This window comes from Microtus ochrogaster, linkage group LG3, assembly GCF_000317375.1.
Source record: "Microtus ochrogaster isolate Prairie Vole_2 linkage group LG3, MicOch1.0, whole genome shotgun sequence".
NCBI classification, from domain to species: domain Eukaryota; kingdom Metazoa; phylum Chordata; class Mammalia; order Rodentia; family Cricetidae; genus Microtus; species Microtus ochrogaster.
In genome coordinates, this window is record NC_022029.1 from 28,020,353 (window position 1) to 28,042,871 (window position 22,519).

The window sequence follows — 22,519 nt, forward strand, 5'->3', positions numbered from 1 at the left end:
GAGAGGAGAAGGACAAACAAAGGGAACCAGAGAGATGACTCAGGAGTTAAGAATGTTTCCTGCTCCCCAGAGGGCCAGCTCCAAGCACCCATGCCAGGTGTCTTACCACCACTCAAGCTATAGGGGAGCAGATGCCTTCTTCTGGCTTCTGCTGGCATTCACGCATGTGAATTCGCACTTACCTTTCCCTGGATCTCATATCTGCTCAAGCCCTCTCTCACTCCACACGGGACACCATACTGCCCAGCTCTAACCACCCCAGTCTCAGCTGTTTTCTTGATCCCTAGCTTTGGACCTGGAAACCCCAATTGGGATTTCTTTGTGTGCCAGAAAGTCTTGTTTCTGCTGAGAAGACAGGACTTGCGCTCCACCAGGCTGAGCAATTGGTGGGCAGACTCTTCAGTCCCACAGCCTTCTCACTGGAAAACAGTGCCTGCTATCCTCACAGTCCTTTGGGCAGAAGCTCAGGAGATGATGGGGACCAGGCTGGTCAGATTCTGATTGTGGATTCCCAAATTCACCCTTTTACTTAGTGTACCACATCCGCAGAGGAGCTGGAATGCTGGGAACATGTAACTCAGCATCAACCTTGTCCTCCAATAGTCCTAAGATTCATGTTTTGCCGGTCTATGATGATTCGTCTCTGCACCAAGCTAATTCTACCCCCATCTTGGCCACTTTCCCAGGCAAGGAGGAGGCATCCAGGCTTGACAGGGATTGGCTGGTTTAGAATGGCCCAGCCTCCCAGCCTCCAGAAGCCAGGGAGAAAGGAGTCCCAGAAGAGGAGTGGAAAGGTATGGTAGATTGCTGTTCCTGAGAGGAAGTGTCAGGCTGGGGGGCGGTGACGTCGTAGGGACCTAATCTGGAGGAGGGAACATACAACATACAACCCAAGGGCAGAGCAGGGCAGGGCAGGGCAGAAAGCCAGCTGGCCATACACAAATGCCACAGGGAGCCAGCTGGCCTTGGGCATGGTAGCTTCTGAATAACCAAACCCCTGGTTAGTTTTGCATAATTTAGGGAGGTCTTAAGTCCTGATCAATCTCTCTCCTCCCTATGTTTTGCTAGCCCTGGCCCTTTCCCCCATCACCGTCTCCTCCTTCCCTTCCTCATCTTCTCCACTCTTACAGCCCCTTCCCCTGCACTTCCCTGGATCTTCCTCCTCCTCCTCCCTGCTCTGTCCTCTGTCCAGTGTCTCTGGAGATTCCCGCCTCTTTCCTGGCCCTCCGTTCTTCACTGTGCTGTGGATCCACCCAGCAGGATGTCACAGCCGAGCCTGTCCTGGCTGGCACTGGGGCCTGAGTGGGCCTCCCCATGGCAGCTCCTGCTGCCCATTGGTGCCCTCTGGCTCCTGGCCCGAATTCTGACCCAGATCTATGCTGTGTATGGGAGCTACCGTCGCCTTCGTTCTTTCCCTCAGCCTCCCAAACAGAACTGGCTTCTGGGACATGTGGGCATGGTGAGTCTTTTAAGGGGCCAGAAATGGGGCTCCGACTGATGGAGTGGGTTAGCCGATGATGTTGGGTATGCCTTCCCTTCTCGTCTCCCTGGGCTCCCACTCCAGTCTGCTGTGGCATTTCAACTGTCTTCCTCACACTGGGGGACACTGAGAAGTTCTCAGGATGGGATCTACAGAGTGAAGACCCATGACCTCTCCTCGGTGTCTGCTTGTTAGAGTTGAGGTCTCCTGGGGGACTGTGGCAGTTCCTTTGTGTGAGCCCATCTCTGTCCTACAGTTCTGTAGTGTTGATCTTTGATCTCTCTCCCTAACTGCTCAGGTGGGGCACAGCTGGGCTATAGCAGAGTGCAGGCTGACTCCCCACCTCCCTCCCTGGGCCATTTCCTCCTTATCATGTTCTTCTATAAGATAGACCAGTGTTACCTGTTGTTGTGTTACCTGGATAAAATCTGTCCACTCATCCTCTATGGACCTTCCTTGACCCCACCCTTTACCCCACACTTTGGACTTTGAGTTCCATCTGCTCTCCCATTTAGGTGGCTTAGCTGCCGTAGTTTGGCTTGCAAATGGCCCAGTGTGGGCTGTGCACAGAGGTTCCAGGTGCTCTGAGACTGGTGGTCAACCAGTGGGTGCTGGTGGGTGGCAGTTGCTATCAATTCTACTTCCCCGGAACCTGGCAAGGCTGGAGGTCCCTGGTGTGTGGCCCTTTCTCCAGGGGAAGAACTGGAGATGTTGTGGCCCAGCCAGGACATAAAAGGTCATAGGTACACAACCTAACTTGTCCACTGGGCCTGAAATGTAATTTGTACATTTGGGCCTTGGGCATGTCCCTGGGAAGAACAAAACAGAAAGAGACAAGGGTTCCCTTCGTCACTTCAAAACCGAGACACAGGTTCACTTATCGCGGAAGCTGTGTCACTTTCAGATGCTGCAGAAGGCGCCTGCTGATGCTCCTGCAAAAGTGACTTAGTTATGGTTTTCTGAAGAAGGGGGACAAGTAGTACACACACACACACACACACACACACACACACATGGAGAGAGAGAGAGAGAGAGAGAGAGAGAGAGAGAGAGAGAGAGAGAGAGAGAATGATACATCAAGGAGTGATGGGGACATTCTGAGAAATTTGTCCAAAACTGGTATTGTCATTGTGCTGACATCAGAGCCTACTAACACAAACCTGCTGTGTGTGGTTTTCTGTGCACCTAGGCTATCTGGTACCAATTGTTGTACAAATCTGTACATCATGGTGCTTTCCTTAATGTTGTAGGCAATTTGTTATATCATGGTATTTATGTATCTGAATGTATCTAAACATAGAAAAGTATAAGAAAAATAATAAGCAATAGAGATTCTTTAGCTTCATTGCAGCCATAAGAGATAAATTCACCTGTGCAGTCTATCTTTGACATAGGATCATGCATCTGCAGTCATGTGTACACACACACATATGTATACATATATGTAAAGCAGGGTAGAAGAGAGGAGGTCCATTGCATTATGGGAATTGGTTTATGTCTTTGTGGAGATGGAGGAATACCTCACTATGCCATCTGCAAACAGGAATCCAGGCTATGACAACTCAGTCTTGGAATAACAATGTGAAAACTCAGGGGTGTGAAGGGGTTCAGGTGTAAATACTCGAGAGTTGTACGGTAATCTTTTTGTACACTGTGAAGATGTGTCACCCAGATTGGTTTAATAAAAAGCTGAATGGCTGCTGAGCAGTGGTGGTGCATGCCTTTAATCTCAGCACCTGGGAGGCAAAGACAAGTGGATCTCTGAGAGTTCGAGGCCAGATAGGTCTATAGAGCGAGTTCCAGGACAGCCAGAGCTGCAACACAGAGGAACCCTGTCTTGAACAAACAATAAATAAATAAGTAAATAAGTAAATAAATAACTGAATGGCCAATACCTAGGCAGGATTTGGAGGGCAGAGAAGACACTGGGAAGAAGGCAGAGACGTGAAAGGACACAGAACAAGAAGGTGGGCACTACGGAGACGAGGCCATAAAGTCACAAAACAGAAAGTAAATAATAGAAATGGGTTGATTTAAGTTATAAGAGCTAGTTAGAAACAAGCCTGGGCTATTGGCCGAACTTTCATAATTAATAATAAGTCTCTGTGTCATGATTTGGAAGGTGGCAGGTGGGACAGAGAAAGACTTACGACACCAGAGCTCAACATCACCTCAAGGACCTGAATTTTGATATCTGATGCCAGGAGAAGATGGATGTACCAGCTTTGGAAAAGGGATCAAATTTTCCCCTTCTCTGGGTTGGATGGTGTTGTCCACACTGCCTACCAATGCAAAGAATAATTCTTTTTGAAACACCATTGCAGATGCACCCAGAGGTCTCGAGCATCCCTACCTGGGCATCTCTCAACCCAGCCAACTTGATCCCTGAGATAAACCACCTCGGGAGATGACTGTGCCTGTGTTGCTTGCAGATAACTCCTACAGAGCAGGGCATGAAGACATTGACTCAGCTGGTAACCACCTACCCTCAGGGCTTCATGCTGTGGATCGGTCCAATGTTCCTCACTATCACTCTGTGCCACACTGACATCGTCCGATCTATCCTCAATGCCTCAGGTACCCAGGGGAGCTGGCGGTGGTGGGAATCGGAGGGCTTCCAGTTCCTAACCACATATTTCAGCATGGCTCCTATAGTGATCCAGTCCCTCTTTTCTCCCATCAGCCTCTCTGCCCTCTTCGTAGTTTTACCAGCTCCCACATGACTGTCCTTTCTGGACCTACCTAGAGCTCGGTGTTCTGGGATGTTCCAGGTACCCAGGTGTCTTCCTCCTTAGATCCTATCCTAGAGGAAGTCAGTTCTTGAGACAGAACTTGACGAGGATGCCAGGTGGTGGTGGTGGTTCATGCCTTTAATCCTTGCACTCAGGAGGAAGAGGCAGGCAGATCTCTGTGAGTTCGAAGCCAGCCTGGTCTACAGAGTTCCAGGACAGGCTCCAAAGCTATAGAGAAACCCTGTGTCAAACTCCCCTCCCAAAAAAGAAAAGCACTTGACAGGAACAACCCTAACCTTGTGTTGTCAGAGGGAATGGGGCCCTGATAGCTAAGTGGAAGGGTGTGGTCTCCTAGAATATGTGCAAAGGCTTCCTGGGAAAGGAGTTGTTCAAGCCATGTCTGTGGGCATGAGTAAGAATATTGAAGGCAAGTCCAGGTGTCCCTAAAGGCATCAGAAATATCTGAGACCAAGGCCCAGAACCAGAAAAGAACCTCCCCAGGTTCAGAGCAAAGAGAGCAAAGAGGCTATTATTTCTATACCATCTAACTCTGCTGAGTTGATCTTTCCACCCTGCCCAGCTGGTTGATTGCCTTATGTCGACTGGTGTCTTGTCAGGGTCCAGAAATCACCCCGCAAGACACCCATCACAGCCTAGCCCCTTTCTCTTGCATTCTCGTCTTCCCATCTTGGGATAGACCAGGCCGAGAAGGGAAAGAGAAGCATCACCACAGCTCTGTCCCTTGCCAGGCATGAGCCTGACACCCTCTGGCTGCCAAATTATTTCAATTATTCCCTGGAACTGGAGCACCTAAATCGACCTCCCCACTTTACTTTTTAAAATATTCATGGAAGGGCATGTTTGTGTGTGTGCGTGCAGGGATGCATTTGCCGGGGCATGTGTGTGGAGGTTAGAGGGCACCTTGGGTGTTGACCCTTGCCTTGCAGCTTGCTTGAGACACAGTCCCTCATTGTCTGTTCCTGTATATACACACCACTTGGAGAGACCTCAAACTTCAGGGGGAGGTGGACAACCCTCTTGTATCTGGCTCCTATATTACCATGATAACACTGCGATTGCAGGCATGTGTTGTCTCATCTGGTTCAAGGGATTCGTGGTCTGGTCCTGAGACTTGTATGACAAGTGCTTTTATCCACCGAGTCACCTAGTCAGTCCAGACCACCCACTTTCACGAAGCCCATGCTCTTTACTCCAGGTGGGCACTGGGCTGCTGGATCCAGCTTGCCCACAACTGAGGTCTCTAGCTGATAATGTAATTTGTATCAGGCAGGCAGGCTGGGCTATGAAAATGATGTTCCTACATGTCTTTCTAACCTGGACATGCCCTGTTTCATGTCTGATTGTGTTGCTTATGTCTGGGACCCAGGGTCCTTCTGAGAAATGATAGATGCTTTATCTGGCTTGTATCTAAGGCAAATTTTTAAGAATCTCCAGGTGAGATCAGTGGGTCACAACCTGGGCCACCCCTGGTTTATTAATTGAGCTTTTGCTGCTTTGAAGACAGTGTTTTGCTGGTTTTGCTGTTCAGTTCAGGCTAGCCTCATACTCTGGATTTTCTTGCTTTAACCTCTCGAGTGCTAGAAATTACAAGAGCCACAATTTCTTAGTTATTTTTCTGTTGCTGTGTTAAAGCACCATGAACAAGGGAACTCACAGAGTGCAGAGTTTATTTTAGATTATGGTTTTAGAGGGAGAGGCATGGTGACAAGAGCAGGAAACCGAGAGATCACATACTCTACCTTAAACTCAGAGAAGAAGGAGAAACCTAGAAGTAGCTAGAGTCTATGGACTCTTAAAACCCAATGCAACTGAGGTATTTCATCCAGCAAAGCAACACCTGCTAAACCTCCCGAAACAGTGCCACTAGCTGGGGAACAAGCAATCACGTACATTGGCCTCTGGGAGACATTCTCATTCAAGCACCATACATAATCATTTTCAGATCTTGTCAGCAGCTTGTCTGAGGTATACACAGAGGTCTGTCAGGTAGTCTCTGGTCCATGTTATAGCCTGAGGCATCATGATGCCAAGGTGGTTACGTGTGCTAAGGCCGTGCCATGTCATGTTAACCCTTTTGTGTCAATGTGATGTATTTCATATCTGTTCAGGAGATGTCAGCTACCTAGGGTGCCTAGATGGCAAGGACATAGGTTCCAGTAAATGTCACAGAGTGTTGGAATGGGATCAGCTATGGCAGACATGTTAGACTATGCAGAAGCCGTGGGAAGCAGTGCTGCAGCATAATGTAGCATGTCAAGTTGTACCTTTGACTTACCTGCTGCTACTACTGCTGCCTGGTCTAGTCTTCTCTTACTTTCAACTTCATTTTGGTTCCTCTGTCCTTGGGTCTTTTCATGGCATGTGGACTTTGGAGGGCAAGGGCAGACTCCTGGAAAGGATCATAACCCATCATCCGTGGTCTGCCCTTCCTCACTCCATGACCCCCGACTGTCTTTGTTCATGTTAGCTGCAGTTGCCCTCAAGGATGTGGTACTCTACAGCTTTCTGAAGCCTTGGCTTGGTGAGTATCTGCAGATGAGGGACAAAGGGATCCTTGGGAGTCAGGGAAAGGTGCTAAGTCTTGCCTAACACTATGGCCACTCCTTCAGGGGATGGGCTCTTGGTGAGTGCTGGTGACAAGTGGAGCCGCCACCGTCGTATGCTGACCCCTGCCTTTCATTTCAACATCCTGAAGCCCTATGTGAAGATTTTCAATGACAGCACCAACATCATGCATGTGAGTCCCTGGAACCCAGCTTCATAACATCCCCCTCTTTCCCAAACCCTGGCTATTCCTGCGTCTGTGTGGCTAGAACCTAAGATAAGGAGGCTGGTTCTGGGTCACAACTTGAGATTAGGCAGAGTCTCAAGGAGTCAAGGTCTGATTCCAGTCCTCTGTCTTTCTGTCCAGGCCAAGTGGCAGCATTTGATCTCCAAAGGCAACACCCGTCTGGACATGTTTGAGCATGTCAGCCTCATGACTCTGGACAGTCTGCAGAAATGTGTCTTCAGCTTTAACAGCCACTGTCAGGAGTGAGTCCGTGTTCTGGGCCTCATAACCCAAAGGAGGGAGGACTGGTCAGGGGATCAGAGTGGCCTCCCAAAAATGTTTCAGAACCGACACTGAAAGACCTGGGAAAGGAGAAAGTGATTCTTCCTTCCAGGAAGTGGGATTGTTTCAATAAAGCCACAAAGATGAGGACAAGAAGAACTTGTGGGGTAGAAAGTGGGAGGCACCTTGGAAGTGAAACTCAAGAGCTTAGCAGTGGCTAGATTGTAAGACCAGGAAAGTTGTACTTTTAGCCTCTGGTCCCTGGGAGACGATGAAGGTGTCAGTGCTTGTGTTAGTCCTATTTCCAAAAATGTGGCAAAGGTCTTGAGAGAGCTTGAAATGAGGCTTATTCTGGCTCAGGGTTTCAGAAGCCTTAATCAATGATCCATCGGCTCCATTGCGTTTGAGCCAGTATAACAGCACACCACAGCCAGAAGCACCGGTTAAAAGAGTCTGATGCCCTATGGCATCCAGAAACAGACAGAAAGACAAAGAGGCAGACTGATAGACTATCCACACTGAGATCATACTTAATGCCCTAATTCCTCCCTAGATGCCACATCTTGAAGTTCTATGGCCTTGAATGTTCTATAGGGGCCTTGGAGAGATGGCTCTTGCAGGGGACCTGGGTTTGATTCCTAGCACCCATAAGGAAGTTTACAACTATCTGTAACTACGGTTCCAGGTGACCCAACACACTCTTCTGCCCTTCAAGGGCACCAGGGTCCATATATACATCAGGCAAAACACACAAAATAAAAATAAATAAATTTTTGAGACGAGTTCTCATTTTATGAGTTTCAGCTGGCCTGAAACTCATTATGTAGACTAGGCTGGCCTCAAAATCTACCTCCCTTTACCTCCAGGGTGCTGGGATTAAAGGCTTGTGCCATCATGCCAATGAAATAAATAAATAATAAATAAATATTTGAATAAATATGTGAGTTTTAAGTACATAAATATATGAATAAATAAATGTATAATATATGCATGAGCTTAAGAATACACACACACATATACCTTAGGGGGATAATTCTAAGTTACAGCAGAGCTGATGATACTTCCTTCCTTAAGATTGGACCTCATTCTTTTCCAGTATGGTCCAGGGTTCAGCTCACCTATTAATATCGGTGCTTCCACGGTTGATTTATATAGTCTCTTCTTGGAGTCAGTACTGAGAGCTGTCTGCACTGTGGTTTGGGGGCAAAGGGTGTGGAGGCAGCTCACAGACATATGATGAATTCATTGAGAGTTGAATCTCAGGGCTCATTCCACTCTGCCTCAGTGGCCAACTGTTCCTGGCTACTCCATTCACAGTGGCTCCTGGCTGCTGGTAAGAGGCACAAGATCCAAGTATTTTAAATTGCTGTCTCCTTTGTCTGAATCCTGCAGGAAGCCCAGTGAGTATATTGCTGCCATCTTGGAGCTCAGTGCTCTAGTGGCCAAAAGGCACCAGCAGCCTCTGATGTACGTGGACCTGCTGTACCGTCTCACCCGCGATGGGATGCGCTTCCATAAGGCCTGCAACTTGGTGCATGAATTCACTGATGCCGTCATCCAGAAACGGCGCCACACCCTCCCCAGTCAGGGTTTGGATGACTTCCTTAAGTCCAAGGCTGAGTCCAAGACTTTGGACTTCATTGATGTGCTGCTGCTGATCAAGGTGGGCTTCTCAAGAAGCGGGATGGATATTGATGCCAAATGTTAAGTCGAATAACCTGAACTCAATGCAGGGGGCACTGTGGGTACAGGGGGTGTGGGGTTGGGAAAGTCATGGCCTGCATAGGCAGGTTTTAGAGATGATCCTGGAAAGCAGGCTTCACGAGACTGCCAAGATGAAACTTTGAAGAGCCTGAGCATTTTACAGTTCAATGCATCACTGTATGACATTTATGTCTGAACACACACACACACACACACACACACACACACACAGAGAGAGAGAGAGAGAGGAAACTGCACCAAATCAATGATCACAGCAGCCCTTAATTAGTCACGGCAACAGGCACAACCAGAATAGGCGTTAGCAATGGTTTTTCCATTTCCCACCTTTCCAGGGGATGAAGTATTTACGTGTATGTGCAGCACGGTTTACACTTCAGAGAACGGGCTTTGCATTATCATCTGTGGTTCATGTAGAACAACAAGCACTCCTGAGTCCAGTTCCCCTCGAGCCAAGAGGGAGGGAGGGAGGAAGGGGAGAGAAAACTTTCTTTTGGAGTTGAATGGGTTCTCTCCAGGGCAAAATGCATGGATTTGCAAAGTATGCTTCAATGGGTAAGATAAGAATCCTTGGATCGAGCTCTTTTGAATATGAGTAAAAGTCTTCGGAGCAAAGCTTTACTTCTAATTTCCAAGGCGAGTTGCCCCACTCGCCTTCATATCAGGTTATTGTCCATTCCTCAGAAACATTCATGGAGCAGAAACATGGTGTGGAGCACAATTAATAGAAACTCAGAGACAAAAATTGGGGCTCAACCTGAAGGTCAGAAAAGTACAACAGACAGTCACTGGCTCTTATCTCTACTTCAGTCTGAAATGGTGATCCTGCCTCTAGGAATCTCAGAATGAGACTGTGCCCAAGAGCTGTCTCCTCCCATTTTATAATCCTCTCTGGTTCTGGGATTAAAGGTATGCACCACTATCACTTAGTTTCTATGGCAAACTAGTGTGGCTACTGGGATTAAAGGTGTGTGTGTGTGTCATTGCTGCCTCGGCTGTAAGGCTAGCCAGTGTGGCTGTTTTACTTTTCTGATCTTCAGGCAAGCTTTATTTATTAAAATACAAATGAAATGTCACTACACTGGTGACATTTTTTGTTTTTTGGTTTTTCGAGACAGGGTTTCTCTGTGACATTTTTATATATAAGTTCCTGACCCTTCCAATTGTGACCAACAAAAGGAACAGGATAACCGGCAAAAAGCCTGGGAAGTTCAAATTGTACCAATAGTAACAGCCAAGAGATATGCAATGGTGGGTGCCCTTTGGTTTCTGGCTGAACAACATATCATTTAAGAATATCATAGTTTGGGGCTGGAGAGATGGTTCAGAGGTTAAAAGCATTGCCTGCTCTTCCAAACATCCTGAGTTCAATTCCCAGCAACCACATGGCGGCTCACAACCATCTGTAATGAGGTCTGGTGCTCTCTTCCAGCCTGCGGGCAGAATATTGTATACATAACAAATAAATAAATAAATACTGAAAAAAAATATCATAGTTTAAGCCGGGCAGTAGTGGCACGTCTTTAATCCCAGCACTCGGGAGGCAGAGGCAGGCAGATTTCTATGAGTTCAAAGCCAGCTTGGTCTACAAGAGCTAGTTCTAAGACAGGTTCCAGGCTCCAGAAAAACCATGTCTCGAGCCTCTTCGCACCCCCCCCCCATAAAAAGAATGTCACAGTTTAGCTGGGCAGTGGTGGCACACGCCTCTAATCCCAGCACTTGGGAGGCAGAGGCAGGAGGATCTCAGTGAGTTCAAAGGCTAACCTGATCTACAAAGTGTCTTCCAGGACAGCCAGGACTGTGATATAGAGAAACTCAAAAAATAAAAAGAAGAATGTCATAGTTTAAACAGAAATTTTCAGAACTACTGAGTTTTGCCTTGTCTCCAGGATGAAGATGGAAAGCAGCTGTCAGATGAGGACATCAGAGCGGAGGCTGACACTTTCATGTTTGAGGGTGAGGGTCCCAGTGTGGGACTAGGGAGCAGGTAAGGGTTTCTTCATCTTGAGACTGGTAAGAAAGGACCTGGAATCCTTCCATTCTACCCTTCCTCCCCCTTCCCATCCTTTCCTGGGTTTCTTTACCTGGGTGCTGTCCACCCAGTAGTGCTGAAGCAGTGCAGAGATCCACGCCTGTCTGTCTGTTCCTCAGGCCATGACACCACGGCCAGTGGACTCTCCTGGATCCTGTATAACCTAGCGAGGCACCCAGAATACCAGGAGCGCTGCCGGCAGGAGGTGCAGGAGCTGCTGAGGGGCCGAGAACCGGAGGAGATTGAATGGTGAGTGTAGGTCTTCCTTGGCTCTCCTCCTCAAATAAGAAAGAGTCCCTCTTTTGGATGACTCTCCTATATTTGCTCATGGACACAGAATGTAGGCCCAGAGGATATACCTGGTATCAAGCCTGGATAACAAGAAATGGCTTTTGACTTTGGAGCAGAAAAACTTGTATTGCTGAGAGAGCAGGGATAAGTATAAGGGGAAAAATGGCAACATTTTCCACGAGTTCAGTGAAAGTACTTGCCCTAGTCTCTTTTCTCTCCAACTGATGCTTTCTACCACAACTGTTTATTCTTCTCCTGTACCCTAGACCTTTCTTTAGTTCTGTGTTCAGAGATTTCTAGGTAACATTTGGGCATTAAAGTGTCCTGGAGCTAGAGAGATGGCTCAGCTCAGAGAACTTTCTGCTCTTAACTTTCTAGCATCCACATCTGGTAGCTCACAGCCACCAGGAACAAAGTTCCACTGGATCTGGAGCCCTGACCTGCACACACACACACACACACACACACACACACACACACACACACACCCCACCACCACCACCACATCACACCACACACACACACAAATAAAATAACCAGGTACAGTAGGGAACACAGCTTTAACCCAGCACTCGAGAGGCCCTCTGAGTCGTGGTCAGCCTAGTCTACATAGCAAGTTCCAAGATAGCCAAGGCTATGTGGAGAGCCTCTGTCTCAATAAACTAAACTAAAATAAAATGGCAATCTATGTACTGCTCAGGGCCCCTGAATCATCCATCCATTCAGTCTTCCCTAAGGAAACCCTTCTATGTTTTGTGTTCAGCTCCATTTTGGTTCCAGGAACCAGGGAGGGAGCAGGCCAAGGACTGGTCCGAAGGTTCCAACTTGGTAGGAGATCAGTCTTAATTTAGAATACTTCCTAATTCTATGTTGTTCTAGTCACCACATATTTGGTTCACCTTGGACTTATTTGAGCACAGTGAGAAAATATTTCATTGATCCGCATGGGTTTCCAGCCTCTCTCTTGCTCCTTGAGTAATAGTTCAAAGGGTTTCTTTAGGGACGACCTGAACCAGCTGCCCTTCCTGACCATGTGCATCAAGGAGAGTCTGCGGCTGCATCCTCCGGTCCCTGTCATCTCTCGATGCTGCACTCAGGACATTGCGCTCCCAGATGGCCGGATCATCCCTAAAGGTGCCCATGGGACAGGGAAGGAGGGTTCTGGATAGATGGCACAGTCTTTACAGCTCTCTCTTCTCCCTCAGGTGTCACCTGTCTCATCAGCATCTTTGGGATTCATCACAACCCATCTGTGTGGCCGGACCCTGAGGTGCTGCCTGTCTTACTACCTAGTCTCGTATATAATGGGGAGGGGGCAGGGCTTCGACCTAAGAAATCAGACCTCACCTTCCTAGAACACTCAGGGCTCTGTCCCTGTTTATACTGAAAGGTTACTCATCCACCTTGGCTCAATGTCTTCTGCAGGTCTATAACCCCTTCCGCTTTGATCCTGAAAACATGAAAGACAGATCACCGCTGGCATTTATTCCCTTCTCAGCAGGGCCCAGGTGAGGGCAGAGGCTTGGGTTAACGGAGTGGGGTCTGGGGCTGACAGTAGGGATGGGGGGAATTGAGATGGTCGGGTTCTGGGTCTCCTTCCTGCTCTCTACTCAACTTATTCACAAAGGTCTGGAGAGTAGGGGTTGCGGGGTGAAGGGCAAATGCTCTGTGCTCAGAACCCTGCTCTCGTCTGAATTGGGAGCAGAGGCTGCAAGAGCTTTGGGGCTACAGATGCCCAAGTGCTGTCCCAGGCGCGTCACGGTCCCTCCTGCACCTCTGGCTGATCAGGCTTGGTAGGGACCGGTCAGATTGTGTTCTACGGTGCCTGGTTGGGTCCCAGTGTAGTCAAGAGTCCCTACCCCGCTCTCCCGCAGGAACTGCATAGGACAGACTTTTGCCATGAGCGAGATGAAGGTGGCGCTGGCGCTCACACTGCTGCGCTTCTGCCTCCTGCCAGACGACAAGGAGCCGTGCAGGCAACCGGAGCTGATCCTGCGCGCGGAGGGCGGGCTGTGGCTGCGGGTGGAGCCATTGAGCACGGGCACACAGTGACCTGGGGCCACCCCACCCACCCAACTACCTCTGTGGATCCCAGAATAATCAGAGCTGTCACCCATATCTGAACCTTGCCAAATGCCAAAAGGGGGATGCTATGTATGGTTCCTGTGTATGGATTGAGGGAGGCCGGCTGGTACCCTTGACTTCCTCTAATTAACCAGAGGTCTTTATAGTGAAGGTGTATTCTCCTTCAGCCAAGCTGAACTACTCTCTAGACATAGAAAGCCAAGGGAAGGTAGGTCTGTGCAAGAGAGGGTCCAGGATGAAAGGCAAGTCTGAGCTCTGTTTCTCACGGCAAATCCTTTATTTCAGCTCCATTTCCACTACATTGACCTCCATTCTAACCACTCGATAGACCCGTCTTCTCTCACCTCGGAATTATTTAATTATTTTTCTTAGATGGGGAAAGGGAGGGGAGGAGGTACTAAATTACTGTGTTTAGTAAACCTAAAGCCTGGATTTTTTTTTTTTTTTTTTTTTTGGTTTTTCGAGACAGGGTTTTTCTGTGGCTTTGGAGCCTGTCCTGGCACTAGCTCTTGTAGACCAGGCTGGCCTCGAACTCACAGAGATCTGCCTGTCTCTGCCTCCCAAGTGCTGGGATTAAAGGGGTGGCGAGTCCACTCCCCAGCTGAGCCTGGAATTTGGAATTTTTTAATTGTCTTTTTTTTTGTATGTTAGGGTTTTGTTGTTGTTGTTGTTGTTGTTGTTGTTTTGTTGTTTTGTTGTTATGTCACCATGAGCGGTCCCAAACTCATGATCTTAAAGTAAGTTCTGTCTCAGCCTTGCAAACTGGCAGTGCAAATCTATGGGTCACCATGTTAGGCTCTTCCGGGGTGTTATGTAGTCATGTCTTCAGGTTTTTCCCCAGTATGAAAGAGAGCTGAGGGTTGAGGGGATGGGTACTGGGGTGTTGAAAACCACTCCTTTAGCCCTATGGACAAGGGCTGTATCTGGAAATGCCCCTCATAATGTGACTAACTTAATGATGAAGCCCTTGCTGAGCATGTGGGGAGCCGTGTTCCATCTCTTCATTTCAATGCCCCTGTATTGAAAACAAAACAACACAGAGAAACAAATAAAAAGTGAGATGCAGGCCAAGTCATGGTGGCACAGGCCTTTAATCCCAGCACTTGAGAGGCAGAGGCAGGAGGATCACTGTGAGTTCGTCACTGTGAGTTCGAGACCAGCCCAGTCTACAGAGGGAGTTACACCACCACTGCCCGGCGTAAATACAACTTTTTTTTAAAAGATTTATTTATTTATTATGTATACAACATTCTGCCTCGATGTATGCCTGCACACCAGAGGGGGGCGCCAGATGTCAGTACAGATGGTTGTGAGCCACCATGTGATTGCTGGGAATTGAACTCAGGACCTCTGGAAGAGCAGCCAGTGCTCTTAACCTCTGAACCATCTCTCCAGCCCCATAAATACAACTTTTAAATGTGATACAGATAGTCTCCTCGGGTGCAAAGGAGTCTGTTGAAGAGATTCCAATGGGCTTGGGGTTGCTGCCAAGGGGAGGAACCATCAACAGTGAGCAGAGGACAAGGCTCAGTTGGTTTATCTTGAGTTCCATGACTGAAATCTGTAAGGAGAGGAAGTTGCAGCTGTCTGGATCCTGCTCAGGGTTTTCAACAGAACTGCAGTGTGAGAGTGACTTCAGGGGATGTCGCCATGAGCTGCCGATTAGCATGTGCTCCACTGTCCATTTAGAGAGTAAGAGACCCTAGGGGACACACACACGAACTGCTCTTCTTTTTTTGTTGTAGTCGTTGGTTTTTGTCTCTCTGTTGTTGTTGTTGTTTGATTTTTTTGAGACAGGGTTTCTCTGTGTAACAGCCCTCGTTCTGTAAGCCAGGCTGGTCTTGAACTCAGAGATCTGCCTTCTTCTGCCTCTACCTCCTGAGAGCTGGAATTAAAGGCATGGTACCACCATGCCCAGCATCTCTGTGGTTTTTTTCAAAGAACCAACTATGATGGGCAACAGGTTGTCATTGAGGGGAAGTCTTCAGGGTTAGGAACCCCATCCTGACTACCTGGTGGGGGTCTAACTTCTAACCTCAAAAAGAGATGAAGAAAAGTATATTTTTCTCTTCTGAGAGTCATAGCTCTGGTTTTTGCCTCTAGGCTTTTCGCTTCAAATACTTTGTTATTGAAATACACTCCCATCAAAGAAGGAAGATGCAGAACAGAAATATATCACACATGAATCTAATATACTAGGTAATAATTATTAATATTTTTCTCAGACACATCTTTAGTACTTATTTATAATAGTATTTTAAATTAATTTCTTGTTATTGTATCATATGGATGTTTTGCCTGCATGTATGTCTGTACACCACATCTCTGCAGTGTCCACAGAAGCCAGAAGTGACTGTCAGGTGTACTGGAATTGGGTATGGGTACTGGGAATTGAACCTGGGTCCTTGAAAGAGCATCCAGTGTTCTTAGCTGCTGAGCCATCTCTCCAGGTCCTATAATCATATTTGTTGTGTGTATTTTTATTTGCCTCTAATAACATGACATACATACAATCACAATGCAATACATACATACAATACAATGTCCTATTCTAAGATGTTATTTCATTGGCTACAGAGTACCTGGAAAGATATTCAATGCCTTAATAATTGCGAGAATGTAGAGAAAAACACAAAGTCAATTTACACTGCCAGGAAGGTTAGCATCCAGAAAGTGGAAGCAACAAGTGTTGGTTGGGGTGTATGTGGTATAATTGGGAACCTATAGCTTTCCAGAAGGAATGCAAATTGTTGCAGCTGCTATGAAAAACAGTTCATCAGATCAAGGAGAGTGAAATGGAATTTCCATTTTATCCTGAAGGTCTACTTGCTGTGTACACAATACAGTGAAAACAAGTGTCTAGACACAAATATATAGGGCTGTTCAAGGCAGCCCCATGACCAGATAGATCATGAAAGCCAAGTAAGGAAGAAGACTTCATTTTAGTTTGTGATCTGAGAGAGATTTTAGTCCCTCACTGAGAACTAACTAGGCTCCTCTCTCTGGGCTCTAGGTTTCATTAATATAAGAATATAAAGAAAGCATGCAAATTGAGCTGGAGGATAATTTGACTGAAGTTTAGCAGAAGAACTGCCAGGCAGGCAAGCTCTGAAACTCAGCACAGACTGGAAGAAGAATAGAGAGAGGATAGGCAGGGTGAGGTGGTTTAAATAAGAATAGCCTTCGGGCAGCACAGCAAGCGCTCTTGCACTCACAGAAACAGGTAGATCTCTGTGAGTTCAAGACCAGTCTGGTCTGCGTAGTGAGTTCCAGACAACCAGGACTGTAGAGAGAGACCATTTCAATCACCATCATGCCCCCACCCCCTCAAAGAAAAAAAAAAGACTTAAAAGCTGCCGATGGACTGAGAAACTCTGAACAGGAAAGGTGACTGATAACGCCTGAGGAAGTTTCTGTACTCCCCCTCCCCGTTGGCATCTATCACTTTGAGAGGTGAGGGGAACTGACCTGCAGATGTAATCTTCCACACCTCGCCTTTCCACCCCCCAAAACTCCAAGCCCCTGTACTATGTGTAATGGATTAAATAAAAAATGCTGCAGGATCCCAACAGCTGCAGCGGCAGAAACACTGTAGGTCCACAAGTGATGCCAGCAACAGCCGGTAGAGGGTCCCAAGAGCAGCCAGTTCCAGGCAGGGACAGCGCAGTTTCCAGAGTGACTGCAACAGGCCATGAGGAGAGACAGACAGATGGGCATGCCACGAGACCACACGGCAGGTCTCTGAAGACAGCTGGTCCAGGGCAGGGAGACACACGGCAGCGGGCGAGAGACAGAGACATGGATAGGCATGCCATGTAGAGTGAGGCTGGATATTTATTCAGTGGGTTATGGAAGGGAAGATGGAGAAGGGGAGAGAGAGAGAGAGAAAGAGAGAAAGAAGGGAGAGAAGGGAGAGATGGAAGCTACCTCTTCCAGAGGAAGATGGAAAAGGGAGAATCTTGGGCTATAAGCAGGGAGGAAGATCTGCCTGCCTCAGCAGATGGGGGAGTGGGTGGGGCTTGTCTCTTAAAGAGACAGAACAGACCATTATACTATGTACACTCAGTCTTCACACCTGTGGAGAGACTGGTGTCTTTCAGTGTTCAAACTGAGGTGAAGTTCTCAGGAGTTAGGCACTAATTGCTAATATAAGTTATCCCTCAGGGCTTGTCTGCCGTTAAGAAGAAAATTTTGCTTCTTAGTTTGGCCTTTTTATCCCTATGCAAGTGTTTTTGTGTAGAACAGGAGTGGGAAGCAGGGACACAGGAAACTGGTGGAGATGTGACTGAAGGGGTGGCTACTGGGGAGGTGGCATTTTCTGGGTGATGTTTTGATTTGAAATGCACAGTTTCTGTGAAGGCCCTGCTTAGGGAAAGCCTTCAACAGTGTGAGTCTTGTGGAGAAAAGTGTTTCTGTATTCCCGAGGTTAGGTGAAACTGTTCAAAGGAAACCCTTACCCCAAACCAGGGCCACTTGACAGGCCCAAGTCGTCAAGAAATGTGCTGCCCATGGAGTTCCTGCAAAGCAACTAGCAGCTAACCCCTATTGTTATGATCTGCTGGCCTGGTCTGTCACCCGGGTACCCAGTCCCTTTAAGAGACAAGCCCTGCCTACTCCCCAACCCCACCCCTTTCCACCAAGGCAAGCAGATCTCCTGCCTCCTACAGCCTGAGCTCTCTTTCAGTCCCTCTTCTGAAGAGGTAACTACTGTCTCCCTCCCCCCACCTTTGTCCTCCATCTCTGTCTGTCTGTCTGTCTGTCTCTCTCTCTCTCCCTCCTCTTTGCCTTTCTCCTCTTTCGTTTCCCCTCCATAACCCACTAAATAAACTCTATACCCAGACTCTCTCTGCATGGCATATCTGTCTGTCTCTCACCCACCGTGGTCCCGCTGCTGCTCTGCTGAGGCCTCTCGTGGGACTGACTGCCCTCCTTGTGGGACTGGCCTTACCCCATTAACCATCTTTAAAAAAGAATAGCACCTATTACATGCCCTGAAGCCCAGAGAGTCAACCCCCCCATACATATATCTCTTACTTTGCAGTTGAAATAAGGAGTAGTTTCTGTGTCAGGTGAAGCCAGGCCCTCCCCCTCTCTGCTCTCTATCACTTACACTGATCTCAGGCCCAGCTAAGCTCACTCCCCTGAACCGTGGGATACTAATTTGGGCTGCCACTCCCAGACTTATGAAAGTCCGCTCTTTTTAACTTGAGGTTGAACTGAGTATAATCTTTCTTTTTTTTTTCTCTGCTGACTTTTTCTTTTTTTCTCTTTTGTTTGTTTTATTTTGTTGTTGTTTGTTGTTGTTGTTTTCAAGACAGGGTTTCTCTGTGTAGCTCTGACTGTCCTAGAACTTGCTCTGTAGACCAGCCTAGTCTCAAACTCAGAGATCCACCTGTCTCTGCCTCCTGAGTGCTGGAATTAGCAGTGTGAACTCCCACACCGGGTTTGGTGACTTTTTCTTACAATGAGAAGGTCCCTTTGATAGTTATGTAGGCTTGGAGAATCAGAGATCCACCTCTGGTATAGGGGACATGAGTGGGTTGCAGGCTTTTAGAATCCCATCCTTTTTTTTTTTTTTAAAGATTTATTTATTTTTTTATGCATACAACATTCTGTCTCCATGTATGCCCACATGCCAGAAGAGAGCACCAGATCTCATTACAGGTGGTTGTGAGCCACCATGTGGTTGCTGGGAATTGAACTCAGACCTCTGGAAGAGCAGCCAGTGCTCTTAACCACTGAGCCATCTCTCCAGCCCAGAATCCCATCCTTGCTTTTGGCCATTCACGGGTGATCCTCCATAGGGCTTCATTTCAGTGTTAATATGTTCCTTCAGTTTGGGAGAAGGACCTTTTTTTGGGGGGGGGTCCTTTCTTTTTAACAGCCTACTTATCTAGGTGACATCAGTTATTTCCTTCTTTTCTCTCTGGATTCATTTTTTAATGCTAGCACCTTTTATTTGACCAGTGGTGGACAATACTGACAAGCTAGACACAATGCAAACTGTTCTGAATTTAGTAAAAAGATTGCGAGTCTGGGTGCAGTGAAAACACTCCATGGGTAGAACGAAAGCTTTATTGGTGCTCCCACTACTAAGACTATCTCACAGGGTTAGGGGAGGATGGGAAGACAATATTCAAAATGGAGTGAGAGAAAGCAGATATTAGACAGTCAACAGGTGGGGGTCTAAGTTGTTAGGATTGACTGGGATCTAGATGATCCTACCCAAGGTAGTTGATCTTCGGGATGGATTAAGAGATGTTCCTGACAAACAGAATCCTGCCTTAGGAGATATGTTCCTTTGGTAAATAGAAACAAGCCTAGTTTACCCAATAAAACTCCTTCTGTTTATTCAGCCAAAGTCTTTCTATTTAGGAAATTGTCACCACCACTGACATTTTGGGAAGATGATTTGAACCTAACAAAGATAAAAGTAGAATATTAGACAATTTACTAAACATACTGCTGTGGGGTCCGAGCTGACTGCCAGAGCAAAGAATTCACTGCTTTTACTCACAGGATAGGGAAGACTTTTAGAGCAGCTGAGTGAGAAAGTATTTAGTCTCACTGCTGGACTATTTGTATGGGTCTATATTCTTTAAAGCATTTATTTATTTATTTATGAATGCTCACTTTGCATTTATGCATTTATGCCTTTATGCCAGAAGAGGACATCAGATCCCTCTGGGACAGTTGTGAGTCACTATGTGGTTACTGGGAATCGAATTTGGGACACCTGAAAGAGTTGCCAATGCTCTTAACCACTGAGCCGTCTCTCCATGCCTAGGGTCTATGTTTGAGAGGAAGAAGCTGGATTTTCTAGCAGCCATTAGTCTGTTTACACTGGCCACTGAGGGTCAGGTGCCATGTGTCATCCTTGGGAAGGTCAGTTATACATGCTCACAGTGGACACCGTTGTAGGGTATCCACCAGAGAAGACTGCTCAGACATGGTTTTAAACTAACAGAGAATCTTTATTTGCCAGTCAGTGACTACACTGGGTGCTTGGGATCCCAGGTGAGCTTCTCTGCATGAAAACCATGTCCTGTGTGGACATACTTCAGTTAACAAGAACAGTTAGCCTAAAAGCAAGGATAGTGCGTTTAGAGACTTTCCCAGAACTATGGACTTTGGTGGTACTGTGTACATGCTGAGTTTTACAGCATGAATGGTGTTTCCATCACAAGCTCAGTTGTGGGAAGTTCTGGGGACCAACTAAAGTCTGGAGACCTGCTACATCATCATGAATCATGCAGTCCAGCTGAGAAGTCAGGATCTAGCTTTTTATTGTTATTTTTTTTTTTTGAGACAAGGTCTAACTAGGTAGCTCTGGCTGGCCCAGATAGACCAGGTTGGCCTTGAACTCAGAGCTCAGGACTATCCCAAGTATTCACAAGTCCAAATCCATGGCCTGTGCCACCACATCTAATATCTAATTTTAAATGTGTGGGGATTTTATGCTGTTATTTTGAGCCAGTTTTTCACTATAAACTCTTCTACTTCCTCTCTGACTGGAATAATTGTCATTGCTTGTGTGTTTTTATGTTATTGGTTGAATATGGGATTGAGAAAACCTTGGGAATCTCCCTCATTCCAAATTCTGAAATAGAAAAAGACAAGTGTAATAAAAAATAAGTCAGTAAAGGAAAACAAACAAAAAATAGATTTAGTTAGACCTTGAAACAGCATATGATGGCTACATCTATACAGCATTTGACTACATCTAATCTTTTGGATGGGAAAACACATCTATAATCTAGTTTTGTTGTTTGTTTTTGTTTTGTTTGAGTTGAGAAAAGGCACACTTTTAATCCAGATCTTTAACCCAGATCTAAACTAGGTTGAGCTTCTGCTAGAAGCCTATATAAGGACGTGGGAGAAGGAAGCTTTTGCTCTTTGCCTGCTTTCTCTTGCCTTGCTAGCAAGTCCATTCCTTCACTGGCATTGGAGCCTGCCTCTTGGGATTCTAGTATCTACTGAAGACCAGCTGAGACTTTCAGCCTGGGTACTAAGCAACTACTGGATTCTTGAACTTTCTGTTCATAGCTAGCCACTGAACAGATTAGCTAGACCACAGCCAATAAATGATTCTAATAAATCCCCTAATATACATATGCACACACACACACACATTGCTGTGGACTATTTGTTTAACTCTAAAACAATGTGTTGCATTCTTTTATGTTGCATTTGTTTAACTCTGTGACGCTGTGTTACTTTGCCGGTCTAAAACTCCTGATGTTCTATTAAAGAGCTGAACAGTCAGTAGTGAGTCAGGAGGAAGGACAGGTGGGGCTGGCAGGCAGAGAGGATAAATAGAAGAAGAAATCTGGGAAAAGAAACAAGAGAGATCAAGGGGCAAGGAAAGAAGGGGCCTGCCACCAAACCATTGTAAGAGTGAAGGTAAGATTACAGAAGTAAGAAAAGAAAAAAGTCCAGAGGCAAAAGGTAGATGGGATAATTTAAGAAAAGCTGGCAAGAAATGAGCCAAGATAAGGCTGGGCATTCGTAAGAAAGAATAAGACTCCCTGTGTAATTTTTTTGGGAGCTGGGTGATGGGCCCTCAAAAGAGTGAAAAAACAAACATGTTGGCATTCCAACGTGGGACTAGAGTAAAAGAAAAGCCAACAACAACATATACATATGTGTGTGTTCTGTTACACTAAAGAACCCTGACTATCACTCAGTGAGATCAGACATTTATTGGTCTGAGAAATTGAGACTTCCAAACCTGAACACACCGTGCAGGGACTGAGAATCAATTTTTGCAGTAGAGCAGGGAGGGGGAGGTCGGGCTTCAAGAGGCTCAGAAACTGATCCCCCCCCCCCCATCTCTTTCTTTTTCCCCTGTTAATCGCAGGGTGAAAGATAGGTAAACCAGATTGCCTGTTTTTGTAAATTCCATGGATGGAAGGCTTGCTGCAGTCTTGGGCAGGTTGGTGGTGGGGTTGTGGGGTGATGGGGGCAGGGCATTTCCTTTAATGAGGCCCGCCCTCCTTCTCCTGCAGGACCAGCCTATTCAAGGCGGCCCTTTGAGTTGTCTCCATGGTCACCGAGTCTGGAATTCTTTAAACTCTTGCTGTCACAGCACTCTGAGGGGGAAG

General features: G+C 46.8%; 1 protein-coding gene across 1 annotated transcript; it reads left to right on the plus strand.

Moving 5' to 3' along the window:
- Positions 1-1,080: 1,080 nt before the first annotated feature.
- Positions 1,081-13,840, plus strand: LOC101981473 (cytochrome P450 4F1). Its single transcript, XM_005360681.2, has 12 exons — positions 1,081-1,459; positions 3,913-4,057; positions 6,701-6,754; positions 6,843-6,970; positions 7,145-7,266; positions 8,678-8,948; positions 10,897-10,963; positions 11,159-11,288; positions 12,331-12,464; positions 12,536-12,600; positions 12,756-12,838; positions 13,205-13,840. The coding sequence occupies exons 1-12, from the start codon at positions 1,262-1,264 to the stop codon at positions 13,380-13,382; spliced, it is 1,575 nt and encodes a 524-aa protein (XP_005360738.1). The 5' UTR covers positions 1,081-1,261; the 3' UTR covers positions 13,383-13,840.
- Positions 13,841-22,519: the final 8,679 nt, after the last annotated feature.

Bases quoted from the DNA above. Each gene is read 5' to 3' on its own strand.
- LOC101981473 (XM_005360681.2), top strand. From the start codon at position 1,262: ATGTCACAGCCGAGCCTGTCCTGGCTGGCACTGGGGCCTGAGTGGGCC. The intron at 4,058-6,700 runs GTACCCAGGGGA...TGTTCATGTTAG, and splicing joins ATCTATCCTCAATGCCTCAG to CTGCAGTTGCCCTCAAGGAT. The intron at 6,755-6,842 runs GTGAGTATCTGC...CCACTCCTTCAG, and splicing joins CTTTCTGAAGCCTTGGCTTG to GGGATGGGCTCTTGGTGAGT.